Source organism: Octopus bimaculoides, chromosome 6, assembly GCF_046866305.1.
Source record: "Octopus bimaculoides isolate indiv1 chromosome 6, ASM4686630v1, whole genome shotgun sequence".
NCBI classification, from domain to species: Eukaryota; Metazoa; Mollusca; class Cephalopoda; order Octopoda; family Octopodidae; genus Octopus; species Octopus bimaculoides.
Window position 1 is genome coordinate 37,079,691 of NC_142933.1, and position 23,823 is coordinate 37,103,513.

The 23,823-nt window shown below is 37.1% G+C and overlaps 1 protein-coding gene and 1 long non-coding RNA gene across 2 annotated transcripts in view; one reads left to right on the plus strand and one right to left on the minus strand.

Moving 5' to 3' along the window:
* LOC106874323 (uncharacterized) overlaps window positions 1–18,557 on the minus strand; it is a 37,832-nt gene extending 19,275 nt beyond the window's left edge. Inside the window, exon 1 of the mRNA XM_014922010.3 lies at window positions 18,167–18,557. Within this exon, the coding sequence (XP_014777496.1) occupies window positions 18,167–18,464 (298 nt within the window). The 5' untranslated portion in view covers window positions 18,465–18,557. The remainder of the gene's footprint in view (window positions 1–18,166) is intronic.
* A 1,492-nt stretch (window positions 18,558–20,049) lies between these two features.
* LOC128248152 (uncharacterized) lies at window positions 20,050–23,574 on the plus strand. Its single transcript, XR_008264441.2, has 2 exons — window positions 20,050–20,281; window positions 22,001–23,574. It is a non-coding gene; the product is annotated as an uncharacterized LOC128248152 (long non-coding RNA).
* Window positions 23,575–23,823: the final 249 nt, after the last annotated feature.

Here is a 23,823-nt window from a genome sequence, read left to right on the forward strand (position 1 = left end):
TGTTAATAGATAATACTTTTACCAAGTTGAAGCTATTGAAAGGATACCTGGAGAACACTGTTATAATTTCAGTTCCCATCAGAATTGACTTAGTCATTTATCCTCTTTAAGTAACTAAAGCAATTTCCAGAAATGCACTGGGGTTATTTAAGAAATATTCTAAGTCTCTAAGCTGCTCAACAAAGAAAACACACATAGCATCACATTTATTTTCTCATACTATCATATCAATACACAAGTTTATAGGTGGTTTTTCCTTGAGCTGGTAGATAAAGATTAAAGTTAAAATGAAAAGGCAGACCACTTGGCAACACTTGAAAAGACATTTAATTTAGATAAAGAATACAGATATACAATCTCTTACAGCTGTTTCAATAAGAGTCAAACATGTAGATCATCATATTGAGTAAAGATTCCATAGGCTGAGTACCCTGTCTTCAGAGAGGGAGAAGTCAGAGATGTAAAGTCCCCAATCGAGGATATTAGTGTATTCCAGTTTGCCGAGAATGAAGGAAGGGTCAGAGTAAAATAGGAATGCATTAGGTAGATCCATGATCAAATGAAAATTACGGTTATAAGTAACATCCAATAGCAGCTTCGAGTGAGAATGTTCAATGATAATTCATGGTGAGGATTAGTGAAAGTTACCAGTTCCAGTTTTGAATGGAAATGCTAGTGTATTATTTCATCTATTGCTAAAGCTCCAAAGTCAGGCAGGGATTTTAGATCCTACTGTGCCACACACACCAATACAGGCTGTCACATACTAGCAGTCAAATTAATAGCAGGAAGAATAAAAGGTGAAATTGACTTAGGCAAGATTTGAACTCAATGTGAAGATATAGACAAAAGACAGGAAAGAAAGCTAAACATAATAGGCACAGGAGTGGCTATGTGGTAAGTAGCTTGCTTACCAACCACATGATTCCAGGTTCAGTCCCACTGCGTGGCACCTTGGGCAAGTGACTTTTACTATAGCCTCAGGCTGACCAAAGCCTTGTGAGTGAATTTGGTAGGCGGAAACTGAAAGAATCCCATCGTGTGTGTGTTTGTGTATCTGTGTTTGTCCCCCCACCATTGCTTGACAACCTATGCTGGTGTGTTTATGTCCCAGTAACTTAGCAGTTCAGCAAAAGAGACCGATAGAATAAGTACTAGGCTTACAAAGAATAAGTCCTGGGTTGATTTGTTCGACTAAAGGCAGAGCTCCAGCATGGCCGCAGTCAAATGACTGAAAAGAATACAAGTATAGTTAGAGTTACTATAGGTGGTCCATTTAGTTGACAGAAAGCTAGCATTAGTGCACAAAGACATCAGCTGCATTACAGATGATGCCAACCTCTCCACAACAAACATCCTAAATGATTGGACAGTGGAGGGAGTGCAACATGTCCAGATTACCACTACACCTCATATGATCACTGCATGTTGGAGTGCATAGATGGAGTAAGTCTAGAAAAATAGATCTAATATATATGAAGCCTCCTTACATACACACACATGGCCAGTCACAGAGTGACCAGTGGTTTCACAACCAACTTAAAATAATTACATTACTGCTCTAATGTTTTAGAGTGTGCTTCTTTTTCAGATTTTTTAACTGTATATATATATATATATATATATATATATATATATATATACACATATATACACATGCACACACAATCATCACTAAGTGTGGCTAAGGGTGCTGATGCACCTACATTGCCTGTTAGCATGTGTGTATGCATATCTGTGCTCTTCCTACAGCATTAAGAATATTTTAATTCTTATTTCTAGCAATGTAGTTGTCAGCACCCTTAGTGATGATTGAATTTTCCCTTTATGGTACCACACTGCACCTAGCTGTTTATATTAAATTTATATATATATATGGTTGATCATCTATATATCATGGGTCTGCAAAGTCAAAACTGACCCAGGACTGCACAACTATACTAATAATTGTACGTTTACTATAAGTGGCTCACAAACAAGTCAATGAGAGGGCTTCTAAATGGTCACTCAATCTACTAGAAACAGTAGCCTAATGTCTCTTAAATCATACCCTATTGTCTTACAGAAAACACACTGGATAATGTGGTCCTAAATTCTGTTCATACAAAAAAAAGGTGGCATGATTACAGTTGGAATGTCTTTGATCATAGGTCTGCTCAGTCAGGGCTGACCTAGGGCTGAAGAACTATTACCATTATTACTTAATTTTTAGCATATTTTGTGAACAATAATGCCATTGGTCACATGTTTCTAACCAAGCAATTTCTGGTTCACTGCATTCATGGTGGCAGAAATGATAAGGGAATGTCAGCATAACATGGACAGAGTGAAGTCTTATTTTCAGTACCAGCAGTTCAATTTTCTCATTAGTGTTTCCATTTCACACTAATATCACCAAAAGAGACATATGCACATTTTATCACGTGTAAAGACATTCGGGCAAGATCGTTGCCAGTGCCGCTGGACTGGCTCCTGTGCAGGTGACACGTAAAATACACCATTTTGAGCGTGGCTGTTGCCAGTACCGCCTAACTGGCCTTCATGCCGGTGGCACGTAAAAGCACCCACTACACTCTCGGAGTGGTTGGCGTTGGGAAGGGCATCCAGTTGTAGAAACTCTGCCAAATCAGATTGGAGCCTGGTGTAGCCATCTGGTTCACCAGTCCTCAGTCAAATCGTCCAACCCATGCAAGCATGGAAAGTGGACGTTAAACGATGATGATGATACATACACACACACCTAGAGTATAGTTGCTGGCTATGGTCAGTCAGGGAGCAACCATTAGTTTCACACCTATAATGATGTTCAGAGTAGTAAAGGTGACTTGTCAGTCTCATTGGCCAGAGGCACATTACTTCTCTATAACTTGAGGTAGGAATACAGTGTCGGTCAGCTAGGGTTGTGAAAAACCCCACAAAACAAAATTCTACTGAATGACATCTCTTCTAGACAGGATGGAATTAACTCCCTTTGGCTGGTTACAGTGCATAGGGGAATTCCATGTTTGCAACACAATTTTCTTCTGACAAGGGCACTACTTACACACCACACATTTGGAGTTTAAGAAGGCCCTTGGGTCAAGCAAGTTGCTTAGGAACCTTGCCCTGTCAACCAAGCTAAGTTTACATTATCCACTCCCATTAAAATAGAGCCCAGGTTGTTCTGAGAGCTTGCATTTAATTTTGTACAACAAACTCCTCTTTTAAATGCTATGCAATGCTGGTTAAGGACATAACGTTGTGCCTCTATGGGATCCTAAAAGAGGACCTGTGATTATTTATACATCGCTTGAATTACTCAGAATGACTGAATGGTTAAGAAGTTTGCTTGATCCAACACAACATACATGAGCAATTGCCTCCTGTAACTTTGACTTCTCTATCCCTTCTGAGAGAAACTTGATAGACAGAAACAGATCAAAAGTCTCTCAGATAGATTGTAACTGTACACATTTGTCACACACTGTATGTCACATTGATTCTGCCTGAGAAGTACATTAAGGATATGCATATCTGTGGAATACTCAGCCACTTATATGTTTATTCAAAGAGTGGATAATTCAGTTGATCAAGTAACTGAACACACATTGCTGAAGCTGTGAGGGAACCAACCATCCATATATTTATACTAGTCTCCATCTGCTAAATTCCATCCACAAGGCATTGGAGGTATAGTGCTGCAAAGTAGGATTGAACCCAAAATTATGTTGTTGTAATACAAACTTCTTAACCACATAGCTATGCTACTTCTTACACAGTGGTACCTTGCGCCCCAAACTGTTATCTACTTATATATTAACTTCAGTCACTAGTTAAACAGATACAGCCATTATTAATCCTTGAGAAATTTCTGTGAAATATTTTAAATATATAATAATAAATGCCAAAATGAAATTCTGTGTGTCAGTGTGTGACACTTTGACCCCCCTCTCTCACTATTCAATGACACTTCTACTCCTCTTGCTGGGGTGAGAGTAATATAGTAGGCATAGAGATGGTGATGGCAGTAGTAGATTGACAGTTGAGATGGTAATGGTGTAATAGTAATAGTATGAGCTGTATAGTATGACAGAGGTGGAGGCGACAGTGATGATGGTGGTAGTGGCTGAGGCGGTCAAGCATGATGGTGATAGTAAGGGATGTGAAAGACAGTGGTGGTGGTGGTGGTGGAGGGGAAGGCAGCAAAGTGAAAGATGTTGATGGTAGTGGTGTCAGAAGTCTGAATGGTGTGTGTACGGCAGTTGTGGGAGTGATGGTGGTGGTACTGGTGAGGGTGATGGTTGAAAACAATCAACAGAGAGAGAGAGAGAGAGAGAGAGAGAGAGAGAGAAAGAAAGAAAGAGGTTAGACAAAAAAAAAAAAATTGTACTGACCCCTGAATGGGAAGACAAAAAATGTTGCTCATCATGAATCTTTGCAATAAGTTCCAAGTTGATATATTATATCATTGTTTTGATGAAAATTGTTCATTGCTTGAAAAATATTGGTCAAGTTTAGTAAAATTGAATATGTATTCAATGCATGAAATGTCATTATTGGGCTCAAGGCCCAATGAAGAGCCCTCCACAGGAGCTAGCTTGAAATTACTTTACATTAATTAAAATGGCAGTGAAAATATTATGCAGTTTCTCTGTGTAGCTACTTTCAACAATGCTATTAAACAAAGAGAGCTACAGTTGACATTATCCCTGAATTTACATATTCTCCTCATATATTTTGATTGTTTAATTAAAACTGACTGATGGATGATGAACTATATCGTTTCTGAGCTGTCATAGCTTAATATATACACCATGGTGACTGTCTTTCAAATAGACAGACCTGACAGGTGTTGAGTAAGTAGGGTAGATTTGGTTGGCATTTATAATATAGACATGAATTAATGTTAACATATATGCATGTGTAGAGAGCAATAATACTTGGTAGTATATCTGGTGATGGACGTGGAACACAGAGTCATGCGCAGTAAGACATATCGATGTCTAAATAAGCCATTCACAATATGAAACCAAATTAATGTCCTGTTTGTAAATGTGTAACAACATTTATAGCAATACTAAAACATCAATGGTATTGAAGTTCACAAGCTATTAGCACTGCTTTGGTGAGCTGACAGAATCATTAGCACAAAGGGAAAAATGCTTAGCAGCATTTTGTCCATCTTTATATTCTGAGTTCTCATGCTGCTGAGTTCAACTTTGCCTTTCATTCTTTCGGGGACGATAAAATAAGTACCAGTTGAGCACTGGGGTCAATCTGATCAATATACTCCCTCCCTGAAATTGCTGACCTTGTGGCAAAATTTGAAATTTTTATCATTATGATTCTGATTAATATTGCTGTTGTTATTGTTTTGGAGGTTTGGCAGAATCACTACATCATCAAGCAAAGTACCTTGAGATAACCGTCAATGGCACCTGCGCCCAGCATCGCCTTTCTGGCACTTGTGCCAGATGGCACGTGTAAAGACATTCGAGTGAGATCGTTGCCAGTGCCACTGGACTGGCTCCTGTGCAGGTGGCATGTAAAATACACCATTTTGAGCGTGGCCGTTGCCAGTACCGCCTGGCTGGCCTTCATGCCGGTGGCACATAAAAGCACCCACTAGACTCTCGGAGTGGTTGGCGTTAGGAAGGGCATCCAGCTATAGAAACTCTGCCAAATCAGATTGGAGCCTGGTGTAGCCATCTGGTTTCACCAGTCCTCAGTCAAATCGTCCAACCCATGCTAGCATGGAAAGCGGACGTTAAACAACGACGACGACGATGATGATGATGATGTCTTTAGAAAAGGCAGCAAACTGGACAAAATGCTTAACAGTATTTCATCTGTCTTTATGTTCTAAGCTCAAATTCTGCTGAAGTCGACTTCGCCGTTCATCCTTTTAGTGCTGATAAAAAAAAAAAAAAACATTTGAGTACTGGGGTCGATGTAATCAATTACTCAACCCCTCAAATTTGCTAGCATTGAGCCATAAGAAAGGATTATTTTTGTTGTTGTTACAGAAGATGGTAGAAAATGGCTGACTGTTGTGACCCTTATGTTTTCAGTCCAAATCATTAAAATAAGAAAATCAATAATACCATACTGCAAAGCCATTCCAATGGCTCTACAGCAGTGTCAAGAGCTACATGGGAAGGACTCTAACAGGTTCCCCCATCAACAGACGGGTTACACAGGGCTTTGTGCCTGCTCCTAACTTCTTCAACTGTGTCATCAATTATCTGATGACCAAAATCTGTAAGCAAGTCTCCAGATGATTCAGCAATTTGATCTATCAGCCTAGGTATGCACTGACCATATATTGAGAGGAATTAGCAAAGCTTGGCATTCAGGTGAGTTGGCCAAAGACCAAACTGATGCATGTTGGTGATAGCCCAGACCCTCCTCTTCTCTATATTGGCTCCAATGTTGTGGAGTTTGTCAGCTCGTTCATCTAACTGGGCTTCATAGAATACCAACAAAGGAAATCTGACCTTGGAGATCAACCACAGATGTGGACTGGCTGCCAAGGTCATATGTTCCCAATGGAACCCCCTTAGGCACAACAGACCTATCTCCTGGAGATGAAGCTCTGCATCTATAATGCGTCAGTCCTCACATTCTCCTTTATGAAGCAGAAATGTAGCCCCTCACAATGACCCTGGTAAAAAGGATTGACAGCTTCGATAGCAGAGCTCTGAAAACCATTAAAAATGTCAGATGATACCACGAGGTTTCCTGTAAAGAAGTGCATATGTGCATGCATCAGGTTGTAGCCTTCCACTGCATGTGCTAGTACAGACATGTCTTCCGCTTCCTGCCAGATCAACCTATCAGGGCCTTACTCTCACTCGATGCAGCAGCTGTGGGCTGGAAGAGGCCCAGCACCAGATGGCTGGATGTAATGAAGGAAGATCTCCAGAGACTTGACATCATCTTGGAGAATGCAGAGGGGCTGGCATGGGACTGCCAGTAATTGGGAGCACTAGTGGACCTGGTTGGCTCTACACATGAAGACGCCTCTGGGACCACCAACCTAGGATGACCCCAGCCATACCGAGCAAGCAAGCACCAATGTTTGAAATTGTTATTACTAGAGTTCATCATTCACTCATCTCTTTTACTGGATGTTTCTTGTCAAACCAACCCATCACAGCATGTTAATGGGGCCTTCCCTTACCAACCCAACAAATTTTGGTGTATCCTAGTGATCAGTCATGTATTCTACACTCTTCCTTGTATACATTAGCAACCAACTTGCTGTTATGCATATGCTTGAGGTAGCACTGCAGGATTGAATTTAACAGATGTTATGAACTTTGGTGTCAGTAACAATGAAAACAGTACATTTGCATTTTCAACAATAAAAATGCCAGCATAGCAGTTTGTAATGAGCTCTGTGCACTCTTTGGATCCATCAATAATCTGAACTCTGTGGGGATTGCAGGTACGAATGACAGGAGAGAGAGGCCTCTATTTTGAATGCACATTTCCCCAGAACACTTTATTATCTAGGTTGGATGCTATGCATTGCTCAAATTTAAGCATTGCCTATTTAGTCACTTGCTTGACTGCCTTTTCCTATGATTCTCTGTTCTGTTTCATGTGTTTACATTCAGTACCTTGCCATCCTTTTCTGCAGTCTCCCAAATCACACTTTTATGGTTTCTAAGATGTATTTACTTGGTACTGGTGCTTTGCATGTGACTCAGAGACAAATTGGTAATGATCATAGCATGATCAAAGTCACCTGACAGTTCCACAGTAGTGATGCTGATAACAGTTTCAGAAGTAGTGGTAAATAACAGAAATCAGGCTCAATACTTTTACCACAAGAGTCAAAAGGGTGAACTTTGCTGCATAAACTGCAGGTATTTAAAAACAGTAATTTGTACTTGGATTTAAGCTTATCATGATTCATAGGGGATGGTATATAGTTTTTGTTTAGTTTCTCAGGGCTTTTGCATTGCTACCCACTGTTGATTTGATATCATCAGGCCAGCTTGCATCTCTTTTCCACATGTCACCTGATTTGGCTAGTTTTCAGATTTGTCCATCACCACATAAGCTGAAACATGTAGTACTGAGTCAAGATTCAAGGAGGCTACAATATGTAGCTTCAGGGTGACAAATCAGAACAAGTTTAATACACAATTCAATTTGCATGCCTAACTTTATCCCAGGCTAACCATATGCGAGTGCCTTGGTAGAACTCAAAAAGGTCAATCTAATGGGTTTGGATTTGGATCCAGCTCAATCAAAATGAAAAACATTTTTTTAGAAGAACACAGTTAAAGTTGGATGAGATGCTGGCATGTGCCCATAGGTCAATCATTTCTTGGATACATAAATAGCCATTACATTATGCTTGGCAGATGCATGGTTTTCTCAATATGCCTGAATGAGGCTATAACTTCAGGCAGGTATGTAAGCGAGGTATTCCAATGTAATCCCTAATTATGCAGTTCTTTCTGGATTTTGCTCTAATATTTGTTAGTTTAATATTCAAGTCAGAGATGATCAGTTGTTGAATTTCATCAACTCCATGGATGACCAGTTTTTACTCAACGGTAGTGGTGGAGGAAGACACACTGCATGAAACAATTTGGTAGTTGGATCATTTCCTAGAGCACCACCTAACATTCATCACTAGCCACCACACTCTCATAGTACTCTTTCATAGCTGACATCCACCACTCGTTCTCACTTCTGTTCCTCCTCCTTCCCTTGTCATATCTTTCAGTCAATTTGCACACCAATAATATATATGTAGCTGTTTCTCATCCATCATCGCCCCCCCCCCCCTGTCACTCTATCTCCCATCAAAATCTCTCTTCTTGTTCCGGTTCTTTATAAATCATCTCAGTCACATCTTGAACAAATGGAGAAAACAGGCAAATGAGGACTCTTTAGCTTTGCAAAAGAGACAACAACTTCTTTTAGCATTGGTGCCACAATAAAATGCAACAAGCAACTAATGACTCCGTTGAATCATTAGTGTCAGGGAGCATTCAGCTGTAGAAACCAGACCAAAAATGGAATGTACAAGGAAGATAAGTCCCTGACCAGAGTAAAAAGGCATTAATACTCAATAAGAACTAACACAGACCAGTCCAACTCATAGCAACATGGAGAGTATATGCATGATAATGAATGAGAGAAATCCTCAGGAATTTTCTTCCAGCCATGTTTTTCTTTCATATGTCAACCTACAAAAGGATCACTTCTAATAATAGACTGTTGTCAGTAGAGAGCAGAGCTGGTTGATAGATTTATCTTGCAGTATTTAGCTACATTTCTTTTAGAATTTCATTTCAAATCTTTGTGGGGTCAACTTAGCCTTGATTTCAGCTGAGGTTGATAAAATAAACACCTATCAAGTACTGCAGTCAACTTAACTCCTTTCTCTACAATTCATATCTTGCTTGTAATCTGCAATTTCAAGAAATCAATATTCAACCATAGAAGTATTTCATACTTTGGAAGTTACAGGCTGACACTTTTTATAGAATGCATATCATATGACTCTTGTGATTTTATATAAGTCTCCAGTTAGTAATTAACAATAGAAGACAATTATAGAATATCCAATATTACATTGTTTGCATTACTAGAGAAAGATTTAGAAAAAGTGGCAAAATGTAATAATTTGCCAATAAAAGTGGACATTAAAATACTGCTGCTGCATTAATTAACAACAAAAGATATACTTTTTTTTTTTTATCTATTAGGTCTGTTTCATCATCATCATGATTTTAATGTCTACTTTTCCATGCCTGCATAGGTCAGACAGAGTTTATTAAGGTATATTTTCTGTGACCTGATGCCCTTCTTTCACTATCCTCACCTGTTTCCAAGATCATATTTCCCCAAGGACAGACATGATTTCACAGAATACCGGAAATGAATGACACTGCTTGTATGACAATGACACATATTTACAACAATCATACAATACCAAGACAAAGAGACACAAACATGAGTTGTCATCATCATCATTTCACGTTTATTTTCCATGCTGGCATGGGTTAGACAGGTTGACTAGGCAGAAGATTGAACCAGGCTTCACTGTCTGCTTTGACAAGCTTTTTATGGCTGGATGCCCTTCCTAACACCAACCACCTTACAGAGTGGACTGAGTGCTTTTTATGTGTGTGTGTGTGTGTGTGCACATGCACACACATACATATATATATATGATAAGCTTCTTTCTGTTTCCATCTACTAAATCTACAGACAAGGCTCTGGCTGACATGGAGTTATATTAGAAGACATTTGCTCATGGTACCATGCAGTGGGACAGGTCCCAAAACTATGTGAGTGGAAAGTAAGCTTCTTAACCACACAACCATGCCTGTGCCAATTGGCTGTTGTAATTATATTATGATAATGAATTGCAAATATTCTACAAATCAGAATCTTATTAAGACAGTATGACATCTAAATAATCCCTTGGATTACATTGGTGGTAGAGACCAACTGGTCTCTGCATTCTCAGCCTCACAAGACTCAGGAATACGAAAGAAGATAATTTAATATCAAGGTTTTTCATAATAGCATCACAAATCCCTACCAGATAAATAACTCACCACTAAATGTGACCATTTACAGAAGCAAAAACAAATTTCTGCAATGGAATAACATAGCTGAAGAATCTCCTACGTATACATGCATATACTGGGTTCTTTTAATGTGGCAATGGTATGGATGCTTTTATGTGACACTAGCACATATATATACATATAGGTCTGTTGATGCAAACAGAAAAAATAGAACTCAAAATATGAGTATATGTATATTTTTTATTAATATTTAGCAGAAGTAACAGAGTGACTCAAGGTCTAAGAGTTTCTTGCTTTGGCAGCACTTATCAAACAACGCATGAAACTCTTGGACCTTGAATCACTTTGTTAATTCTGCTAAATATTAATACAGCTTCCACACTTACAACCATCCACACTTATGACCACATCCACACTTATGACCACAAAAAAATAAATAAAAAAGTAAATAAATTAAAAAATCAATTTTTGGACATTGGGCAGCTGTGCATATGATAACTATGGTAACATCTGGCAATGTAGGCCTCCCTCAGACCCAGGCATCCACTGTCTCTCACTCAGATGTTTTCAAGCATAAGTTGCATGAATGAAAATAGTGTTGAACTAGAAAAGCACTCAGAGAGCGCAAACCCCCACCAAGCAGCTCATTTCCACCCATATACACGCATGCTGAAAATCGCCCAATTTACGAAACCAATGCTAGCAAAAACAACCTCCTTGGCGGGGGTAAAAAAAAAATAACACAGCCATATGATTTCCGAAAAAAAAAAAAATCTTTAAAAACAGGAATCATCTGAAGCTTTTTGAGTCGATCCCAATAGCCAAGGCTTGTCATGTCATCCTCCGCAGACCTCTGCCAAGCAGCTCATTTTAAGATAGAGTAAAATTACTAATAGGAAACAAAAATAAACTTTGGAAACAGCAATGCCACCATAGGTTACATGGAAACAATGAACGTGTTTTCAAGGGAGATAATCAAATAATGTAACATTGTAATACTTCATGTAAAGTAAATATAACAAAGGAAAAATCCTTCAAGAATCCATAAAAATTCCTGGATCACTACCAAAATTTCATCATCTGTTCCTTGTGTCATTACCAACTGTTCCTGCAAGTTTCATCAAATACCGTTCACAACTTTTTGAGCTATTTTGCACACAGACGGACAAACCAATGCCGATGCAAACATAACCTCCTTCCTTGATGGAGGTAAAAATATAAATCTGACATACGACCAGATTGACTTGTGACCTGTCAGTTGGAATGGAACTTGGTCATAAGTAGAGGAGAAGGTGTATATATATTACAACAAAAATTTTAATTTTGAACATAGAGTCACCAAAGGTGATGTGAGGAAATGTTCAGACATTTTTGCTGTAATAATTACTGCTCTATTCTTTAGAGTGTGCTTCTTTTCTGATATACGTTTGACTATATATATATATATATATATATATATATGTTGGGTTGTCCGGAAAGATTTTTAAAGGAAAGAAAAAGGTCGATAAATACTTGCCATACATTTTTCATCAACCAAATATGAACAATTTTGTTGCACAATGCATCTCCATCTTTCCTTTAACTTGAAAATACCCTCTTCCCAGAATTGAGGTGGTTTCATGGCAAAGAATTCATCAAAGTATCTTTTTATGTCATCCAAGGAATTGAAATTTTTACCATTAAGACTATTCTGCAGAGACTTGAATAAGTGGAAATCCGAAGGAGCAATATCTGGTGAATATGGAGGGTGGGGTAACACATCCCAGCCGAGCAGCAGCAATTTTTGTCTGGTTCCCAAAGAAACATGCGGTTTTGTATTATAACGTTGGAAAACAACACCCTTCCTGTTGGCCAATTCTGGACGTTTCTCTTGAATTGCTGCTTTTAACTTGTCCAGTTGTGTGCAGTATTTCTCAGAATTAATTGTCTGGTTACTTGGGAGAAGCTCATAGTACAGAATTCCTTTCCAATCCCACCAGACACAAAGCAAGACTTTTTTAGGGTGAAAACCCACTTTGGGGTGGCTAATGTTGCTTACTCCAGGATCGCTTTCTCTGAACATTTTGGTAGATAATCAATTTCTCATCACCTGTGACAATTTGCTTTAAAAAAGGCACGTTTTCATTCCGTTTATAAAGCAAATCACAGCTAGAAAAGCGATCCAAAAGGTTCTTCTCATTCAACTCATGTGGTACCCAAACATTGTAGCGGTTTGTGTACCCAAGCTTTACCAGGTGCTCATGAACGACGGATTTTGATAGGTTGAGGCTTTCTGCCAATTCTCGGGTTGTGCAATGTGGGTTATTCTCAATTAATGACTTGATTTGGTCATCATCTGTAGTGGAAGGTCAGCCTGATCACTCTTTTTCAATAAGGCTACAATCTCCAGCTCGGAACCTTGCGAACCACTTCCGTACCGTTCTTTCGGATAAAGAAACATCACCGTAAACTGCGCATATTTCTTTGGTTGCTTGTGAGGCATTTTTCCTTTTACGGAAAAAGAAAAGTATCAAGTGCCAAAAATGAACTTTCTTATTTTCCATTTTAAAGGGTTACAGAATTAACACAGGTTACAGGAACATAAACCTTCTTCTACGAAAAGATAGCTTAAACTGTGCTCTAAACGGAGGTGTAGTCAAATCCTATTTTATGGATTCAACCATATTCTAAAATAAGTCGAAAGCTAAGCTACTATAAATTGGCACGAACTTTCCGGTCAACCCAATATATATATATATATATATATATATATATATATATATATGGATTCAAGATACTACCTACTACCACCCTTTGCAACATGATGTTGCCAAAAGAATATACAATGCATACATATCACTGCATAGAATATCACAGAAACATTTCCATCAAAACTTCTAGCGATTACAAACATGCTTGATATAGTTATTTGAGACAAAAAAGAAACATCATTAATGTGAACATCTCTTCCAAAATTAACAAGAAGGAGAATATCTAATGACAGCTGCTTCATTACTCCTACAATAAATCCATATTTATAATGGTAATTATTGGTTATGTTAGTAAATATTTAAATGACAATCTGAAAAGGCTAAGGTTTTGAAGCAAAGAAAGTGACCAGCTAACAAGCACTTTACAGATACAATATATAAGTGGAACAGTAAAAACATGGAAGACTTCCTTAAAGAACATGTAACACTTATTGGTATTATCCAATTCCAGCTTCTAGAAAGAGTTCTGATGAATAAAAAGACATCATCATTTAATATCTGCTTCCATGCTGGCATGGGTTGGACAGTTTGACAGGAGCTGGCCAATTGTCTATTTGCCTGTTTTGGCATGGTTTCTATGCTTGGATGTCCTTCCCAACATCAACCACTTTACAGAGAGTACTGGGTGCTTTTAACATAGCACCAGCACAGATGCTTTTACATGGTATCAGCATATACATATATATATGTATAAATGTACATACACACACACATCATATCCATCATCATTTAATTTCCATCTTTGTTAGTTTAACAGGATCTGACAAGCTGGAGAAGTGTGTCACACTCCTATGTTTAGCATGGTTTCAACTGCTGAATGCCCTTCCTAATGCCAACCACTCTACAGACTGTATTGAGCACTCTTTTCATGTCACAAGCACTAAGTAGGCCACCAAGTAACTCACAAGACAAGCCCCACTGGGGTGAGTTGCCAGCTGTTGAGAGACTAAAGTATGATAAAGGAACATGAACAGGTATCTTGTTGTAAAAAGAGACACATGGCTACCCACAACTGGAAAGAGGAAAATAGATGGTGGTGATGAGGTCTCAGGGCATACCCTCAACATACAAAATGGATAAGTTCACAAGAGTATATTAAATGAGAGTGACATATGGTTAGAGATGGAGATAAAAGTGAATGCAGTGAATGGTGATCAAGGGTGGGGGCATGGTCAGGGGAAAATATCAGTTTTGGAGTGGGGAGGTGAAGGAAATAGGAGGGGGTCAGAGAAGAGGAAGTGGAAGTGTTAGGCGGCAGTATAATATATACACAGAGGAGAAATAAAGAGCTGATGGGAAGTGTGGGGACAAAGAAAGGGATGCAGAGTGACAAAGCTGGGGTGGGGGTCATTGATGACATACATACGAGGGTGCTATGGTTGAGTTACAACAGTCATAAGATGTAGCTCAGGAGGAAAATAAAGTGGTTAGAAATGATATTAAGAGAGGGATAACTGTGTGAAGCTTTGCTCTCATATAATTTTAGCAACTGAATGAACAATACCATAGGTAGAAGGTCAGAAAAGCAATGGAGGAATGGATGTTAAGAAGATGAGTTATAGGGGAAAGCTTGACAAGGACAGTGGGTGTAGGAGCATAGACACAAAAAACACACTTTTATGACTTCCTTTTTTTGGCCGAGATGTACAAGTCTTCTCAAGTACATCTTGAGATGTACAAGATGCTTCTCAAGACCAAGCATCTTGGTCTACTGTTATCTCCTCTGTGAGGCTCAATATCTTGAGATCAGTCTTCATGACTTCATCTCGCATCTTCCCAGGTATTCCTCTTTAACAAGTTTCACCCTGATTTAATGATCAATACTTCTTTATGCAGCTGTCCCCATCCATACAATCTACAGTCCATATGACCATACTGGCACAGTTTTTGCCTGTTAAGTCTAATTTTTTTCTCAACACATTTTCACCTTGTCATACATGTACACCGACATTGCATGTCCATCAGGGAACGGTAACACCATTTGTTCTTAGTTTTCACATCCTCCACATTCATAGCCCACATTTCACAACCATGTTGCATTACTGTTCATACACAAATGTCATACATTTTTCATTGAGAGAGAGAGAAAAGCCTTTTGCAACCAACAGAGAGCTCTTTGAACTTTTACCAGTCAGCTCTTATTCTAGTAGCTACACTTTCAGAACAGTCTCCCCTTCTTTACCACTTATGTGCCCATAGCCTGCACTGGGTATACTGTAAAGAATTTCTGCCTACACCTATTTTACATATCAAACAAAGCCATTTACATGAAGTGATTTAGTCTTATGTCCGTTTTCCTTCTTACTAGAACTTTGAGTTATGCTAAGTTAACTTTAAGGCCTTTTGACTCCATTTTGCTTCCACACATTGAATTTTTTTTTCTAATTATTATAGAATCAGCTTAGAACAAAGTCAACAGCATAGAGGAGTTCCCAAGGGTAATTGTTCATGAACTCTTTTGTAATGGCCTGGAGGACAATGATGAATAGGAAGGGACTGAGAATCAAACCCTAGTGAACTTGTACCAACACTAAATTCATTGCAAACTCTCACTTTACTGACAGCATTCCTGTACATGGCATGAACAACTCTCACCAGTCATTTAGCTGCCCCTAGCTTTTGCAGTAACCACCAGATCTGGGATCCAGGGACCCTGTTAAAGTCTATACACCAGGTCAATGAATGCCAAGCATGACTGTTTATTTTCGACTTACTACCTCTCCTGCAATTGTCTTCTCAGATATACTTCTCCCTGGCACAAAACCAAACTATATCTTATCTAGGCTAATTTTGTCTAATTAGTTGAGCTGTAACAGTTTCTATAACTTTCAGACCCAGACCACAGATCTGATACGTCTGTTAATTACTTCTCTCTAAGGGATCTCCTTTAGCCTTGTAATAGGTGACTACAATGCGGCTACACCAACTGATGGGTATAGTACCTTCTTGTACAACCTAGTTAACTATACTGGTGACTAGGCTGTCCCACTCTACCAAATATTTTAAGGGTCTCTGATAGACCAGGAGCTTTTTCTGTCTTCATATCCTTAATTAGTCTGCTTATTATACCACTGTTAACTAAAATAACATGTCTCCCAGCTGTGTTCACATCAGGAAAACTCTCTTTTTCCCAAGTATCCTCCACATTTAGTAGTATTTCATAGTAACACTTCTATGCTTCTCTCTTTCCAAAATTACCAACACCTCATTATCTCTGATAAACCACATGCTGTATAACATTGACAAACCAGTTACTTTCTGCTTCTCCTCTTGCCACATAAATCTGTCACCTATCATCTCTTTTAGGTACCAGATTCCAATTCTCTAGTCAGTCTCCTAGCTTTTATGACTTTGTCTAATCTGTTTCACCATCATGTCATTCTCTGCCTGGATGGAACTTCACATTAGCTACTGATTTGGTCTGCAACTCTCAGTAAGTTGTCCTGTAGGAACTTTTAGCTATCCTCTATGCTGTATATTCCTATTTCTCTAAATTTCTATGCACACATCATATGTATGTGTGTGTATTATATATATATATATCTATATATATATATATATATATATATATATACACACACATACATAAATACATATAAATATATATGCATACAAATACATATAAATATATGCACACACATAAATTATATACACGCACACACAATCACGAAAGATAGTGCGAACAGGAAGGAAACCGTACCCAATACAAAATATTAAGATATATTCTCTAGACACTGAAAACATTATTATTACTCCATGTTGGCCACCTCTGATCTTCGAATGATAGATCATAAAAGAGATAGTCGGAATAATGGTTAAGTGATTAGTGAAGTTTTATGCTTTCAAATCACACACACCCATATATATATATATATATATATAGTGCACACACATACATAAAATGACCATCCCTATATATATATATATATATATATATCCAACCCATGCCGGCCTGGAAAGCGAACGTTAAATGATGATGATGATGATAAACAAAACATTATTTCTTCGAAGCTGAGTATGCAGATCCCTGCTCGAAGAGTTTTCTATTAAACTTCATTGAAATTCTATACTGCACAACCAATCTCACTATCTCAGCATTTCAGATATATATACATTACTCTGTGTGTGTGTGTGTGTGTGTGTGTGTGTGTGTACATGGACATCGCAGAATATGTGATGCAGTGTTTATAGACATCATCAGAATTGCATGTTGCTACGTTTTTATAAATTTACATCATGCAGGCTCAAAGAAATTCAAATATATTTTGAAGAGCATGAAATATTTTGTAAATTATTGTATTGTTTTATATTAATTAATATACATTGCAAGTAAATATATTGTACGTGTAATATAAAGATGTGCTTCTCGGGTATGATTAGGTCAACGAAACAGGTCAGATGATATAAATGGGTCAATATAGTGTTAAGTGTAGGTTCTTATGGGTTTACACCGTTTAAAAATATAGCAACATTGACAGGAATGGAATGAAAACAGAAGGAATTTGACACCCTTCCAAGCTAATATTCCAATTAAACACGTAAATTGGGAGTGAAGTGGTACTAAAACGTTGTAATCTTCACCTTTGCAAAGTTAATCAAAGAACAAACAGACTGATGGGAAATAATGTTTGATTAGTTAAGAGCGTGTATTGTTTATTTTAGCGCCAGTGACAGTAGAGACGAAATATAGCGACCGTTATGAATCTACAGGGACATTAACTTAGAAAATTAACACCATGACAGGCAAGTTGAAGTTAAACATTTAAAAATACAATCATAGCTTCCTATTGTAAAAGGATGGAGATTAAATAGAACAAAAGATAGTTTTCTGTTGATGGCGTGCGTGTGATCGAGTTACAAATATACATTTACCTTGGTTGTCCACGTGGCATTCAAGAAAAGCTTTTCTAATTTCTTCCGCTTTATGCAGCACTTCTCTCCAGACTTGTTCTGTTGCAGGCCGTTCTGAGTCGCTCTCAGCTCCGCTTGAGTTGCTCGGGTCACTTTTCGGATCTCGCACAAAGTATAGCACGCCAGCTTTCAATCTGAAATCCTTGGATCTTTTTCTTACACACCGTTTGTCCGAGTCAGATAGTCCTTCAGGATATTGTCCGTGTCTAAGGTAATGACTAACTGCCGATAGATCGACATGCTTCTTTTTAATCTTCATGTTTTATAAAGGAAATTTAGAAATCCTGGGAAAATCTTTCATCGGGAGATTGCTTCCCCGACTACCATGGCCGCCGTCGGTCCTGAATAGAGTAATGGCCGCGCAGAAAAATGTCCCGGATTTATTATTCCGGAAGTGAAAAAACAATTAAATTTAGTCATGTAATTACGAAACGAATTGATAAAAAGGCCATCTATACTGATTGAACTCTTTATTAATCAATATATGATATAGTTTATATATCTGTGATATATTTAGTTTTACATGATTATTCACTTTATTTACATTTTGCTTTCGTAGATACAAATATTTCACCTGATTAATTTACTTGAACATTTGGAAAAATATTTTATATAATTATTATTCTTACGGTTACGAATGCTGGTCATTTGGAAATTATTACAATATATCTGTTAATAACTTCGTTAGCATCTTTAAAATGCTCCCACACTAGATAATAATAATTTAAATATTTTTAGTTATAAGACAATATATATTTCAGTGCAGATTCAAAACGTTTTTCAATTATTTTATTTTACAGTAAAGCAGTATTTTGTGATGCAATTATTTTCTTTGTTCAATTTCTTATAAAGTAGACAAAAGTCATTTTTTTCGTTGGACTCCGTATTTCGTTAAGTAGAGCTAAAGCAGGTTTTTTTGACAATTCTAAAATATGTTCTTTTTTTTTCGTTTTGAAAAATTATTATTTGGGAATTTGTTTTATTTCGAAATGTTCTTTTTACTCTGATACAGAAAGAAAATGAAATAAAATATGAGTATTATTTCTACAGAATAATGCAGCGGAGGCTGTGTGAAGAGGAGATGCATCTCTTACGATACTTCAAAATAAAATTCCAACTTCCTGAGAGAAGTAGGCAGCCATTATTACCATGGCTTATGTTGATGAAAATATAAAATATATGAACTTTTTAAATCGTAGTGGTGAAATGTTGATAAATAATCCGGGCGGATCTTCTAAACTGAACCGGTCATCATTTTACGCAGAGAATATATAACAATATTTATAATGGCAGCCATCATCATTTCGTCTCATATCTTTTTCCTCTCTCAATATTTTGTGTCATCCACTGCTATGTCAAGATAACACTAACCAGTTCTGTGTCATACCTCCCCCCACTTATAGTATCCACTATTCTAATGTAAATGTTCAGTAATAGACGTAAAGAAAAAAAAATGAATAATAAAATTAAACTGGTTAGCTGCTACACTTACAAACAGATTGAACGTTGTCTAATTACCCAGATTATATTAAACGATGTATTGATTTTCTAAACCGTATAGCTCTAATTTTCCTTTGATATAAACTGAGATTATGTATAACCATTTAGTCTGTTATCGTTATAAACATCGGTGTGGTCTTATTTAATATAGAAAAATTATTGGATCTCGTTAGCAATTAGGATTATGTAAGATATTCATGTTGAATTAAAGCGATACTGCATTGTAAGGTTATCGTAAAGCTATCAACTGGGCGGGATAAAAAAAAAAAAATCCTATGTTCTCTAACATCATCTCAACATTAAAGTGAAACAATAAAGCTTCTCTTCATTTCGCGGGAAAAACTAATGACGACACCGGGAATACTCCGGACGGCGTTGTCGCCTAACAACACCATGCTCAGTCATGGTTATTTCTAATATATAAAACATAGTGTATTTTACATATACTGTTTATATACGATTCGAACTGCGATGTTCTCTTGACAAAGTGGGTGTGTGCTACGCAGTGTAGTGATAATCACAGACTCGGGAAAATCGACGCTTCGTGCCTTGAATCGATTAATGTCACCTCATTACGTATGTTTAGTTTTATTGATAGAACTGTATTGATTGTACACTAATATTGTATGCTGTTGTGTTCACTGCAGTTATGTTGATTATATATTCGGTTTGTTAATCCTGTAATATTTGTTTATTAATTTCAGAAAGGTCATTCAGATAAAGAAAGGTCGAATAATTTTGTAATCTATGATCACTACTTCAGAATTTCACAATACAATATTTTTAAACTTAATCCTTTTAAATTTTAGGAGAGAAGGATAGTAAATTGTAGTTTTCTCGAAGATATTACCTTCTTTCGATCATAAGTGACAAGAGCACCTCGAGTTTAAACATTACCCATTCTTCTAAGAATCAGAAAATACTTCAGCCCCTATTAGCTACTGACTTTCTTCAAAGACTAAATAACGCTCACACTTGGAGTATAGTACACGTATTTCGAACGGAGTTACTGTTTTACAAACACAAACATAACCTCTACACATCCCAAATAACGTTATTTGGCCGATTTATAAAAACTAACAGACGTCAACCACTATCTCAGAGATGCTGTTTCTGCCTCTCCTATACATTATTACAATAGCCTCTGAACTAGGTACATACCCTCACCACTCAGATATACTCTTCCTGTCTTTCTTTCCGTGTCACCCCTGCAATTCCTCCCCGCCACGCATTAAAGACTTCACCCAGTCCTTTCTTCCCACAACACCCACCCCTAAATTTCCCATATTTTTGCTGTCGACAATACACTTGTAATGTTTAAACAGAAACATCGGCTATACCAATCCCACACAATCTGCAAAAGTTATGGACACTCCTCTCTTCTTTTGACGCACACACACACACACATATATTTAGTAAATTATTATTTGTTTATTAAAAAATTGACAAACAAAACTTCCTCTGACGAGATACGACATTCAAATAATTTTAAATTTTATTAATTTTCTGGCGGTCTTGAATCGAAACATCTGTAAAAGAGGTTTGTCAATTTTTTAGTTAATAAATAATAATTTATTAATTGTCTCTATTTTCTTATCTTATTATAATATATATATATAAAGTTTTAAATTTAGGAATACATTTCAATAATAATGGATATTAGCGTCAAAACTCTCTTTTAAATTTAAAACTTTGGATATATAACCAAGGAGAACGATCCTTAAGGAGTCTACTTTAGACCTTTTGCGGTGAAATCTCTTGCTATATTGGTAACGATTACATGTTTTTCTATGTTTTTATAAATTGATTTTAATTGAGTTTTTACCTGTAATTTTGGATTTTGTCCCTAATGTTATTATTATATACATATATATATGTATGCAAAATCAACTAAATAAAGTCTCCTATCATCCTTAAATCCTGCTTCAGTTTCAGTCTCTATTCTTATGAAATATTTGAGTATTTCTGTACCGAAATCTATTTCAGTTTTTGGAGAACATCTTAGAGTGTATCTCTTTTTAAAGAAGAGCAAGCTCCTTGACCCTGCCAACTTCCACAGCCCTATTGCTTTCCATTAACAATCAATTTTTTCATCATCTTCACTCACTCACACTCTCTCTCTCTCCCTCCCTCTCCCCCCTCTCTCTTTGTTATCACCAGTACGGCTTTTGTAGAACCAGATCAATTATATACTTGCTCCCCTATATCACTGCTCAGCGGTCTGTTCATTTCTACAATGGCAACCTTTTAGCTAAGTTATTCGCTTAATGACTTTATCTATCTTTTCTTTTTCAGATTAGAAAACTTGTCAGATTACAGCCTCCACCGACAGACTTCTCTCCAACTTACACTCTCTCAACTTTTCCGAACCCAAAGTTCAATGTCATCTCCCGATCTTCTTTCTGTACCTCAACAACCTTTTGGCTGTCGCTTCTAACCATACACTCACATTTGTACACACATGTGATAGCAACCTCCATTATCCTTTACTCTTCTGCACACAGAAGAGTAAAGGATATGCAGTCTATATGCTTCATGTCAGGTTCACACTGTTGAGATTAACAGAGGCTGCAAAACACTTCTTTCAGTAGAAACCTCACATCCCTAGCAACAATACAAATACATATTTTTTTTATATGTATCAAAGTAACACTGTTGTACCTCACTTTTTCTCTGCGTGAGCAATACACAACTAAACCCTTTAAACATGCTACAAATGTTAGGTCTAACAATCTCTAATAATCTTTTATTGTAATTTCTCACACATACAACATTATGCCAAAATCCCATCTGATTCTTTTTTGGAGACAAAAATAATTTAATCCCAATTACTTCCTCTCAATAAGGTTTAATAGCTGCAGTCACACTGAAGAGGTGATTCTTGTACCTAGGATGCTGTTGTTGTTGCTACACATGTACTTTACATTAAAACAGAAGGTCATCAGGCAAAGATCTATTCACCAACATATTACAGCCACTGCCTTAAAGACATATGGTCTCTTCTCTATACCTCTTCTGTTGCTACTAAAATAGCTTAAACATTGTTTTCAACAGAACTATCTTGCCTTGTGCATCACAGCCTCTAGGCCTAATACTTCCTCATAAATCTTCATCTCTTGAAATATCCTCCACATCTATATTTTTCTCAGACACTAACCTACAACGTAAACCATATCACTCTCACAAATCTAAGGACATTTTTTAGAAATGTAGCCATTACTCCACCGCCTCCCAAGAAGTTTGCTTTGATACAATCTTGGCTGTGTGGTAAGAAGTTTACTTTCCAACCATATGGTCCTGGGTTCAATCCCACTGTATAGCACTTTGAGCACACATCTTCTACTATAGCTCTAAGCTGACCAATATCTTGTAGACAGAAACTAGAAGAAGCCCATTATACACATATGTGTGTGTGTGTATCTTTGTATTTGTGTTTATCTCCACCACTTGATATCTGATGTTGGTTTGTTTACATCCCCATAACTTAGCAATTTAGCAAAAACGACAGATAGAATCAGTGCCAGGTTTTAAAAAAATATAGGTTGATTTGTTCAACTAAATTTCAAGGTGATGCCTCAGCATATCACCAGCATGGACTGCAGGTCCATTGATTGAAACAAGCAAAAGATAAAAAGACTCTGTTGTTTTAAGGAGTTTTTGGTATTAAGATTTATCAGTATGATGTTATTTCAGTTTTTGTTTCAGGCAAATGTATCAATGATTTCACATATTTTCTCCTGGTACTGATTAACTCACTCCTGTGTGCTGCTACAAAACCCAAATGATATGATATCTCAAAATGACTTAACTTAATCATCATATCTTTCTCAAGCTACACAACTGATTCTAATAAATCACTTTAAAATTCGTGTTAATGTTGTTGATCAAATGTTAATGATTTGAATGTTATTACAGGTATCTCTAATGAAACACATCTAAAATCTTTAATGGACTTTATGGTTGCTATTGACTTCAAAGATGGATTATTTTTGTTAATGGTTTATTGCACTGCTAATAACCATATAATAAATGTAGTGGTTTATCTCATTGCTGATAACATCTGAGATGGTGTTGCTGTTATGCACACTGACATCCTGGATTACATCCAGAGACAGACC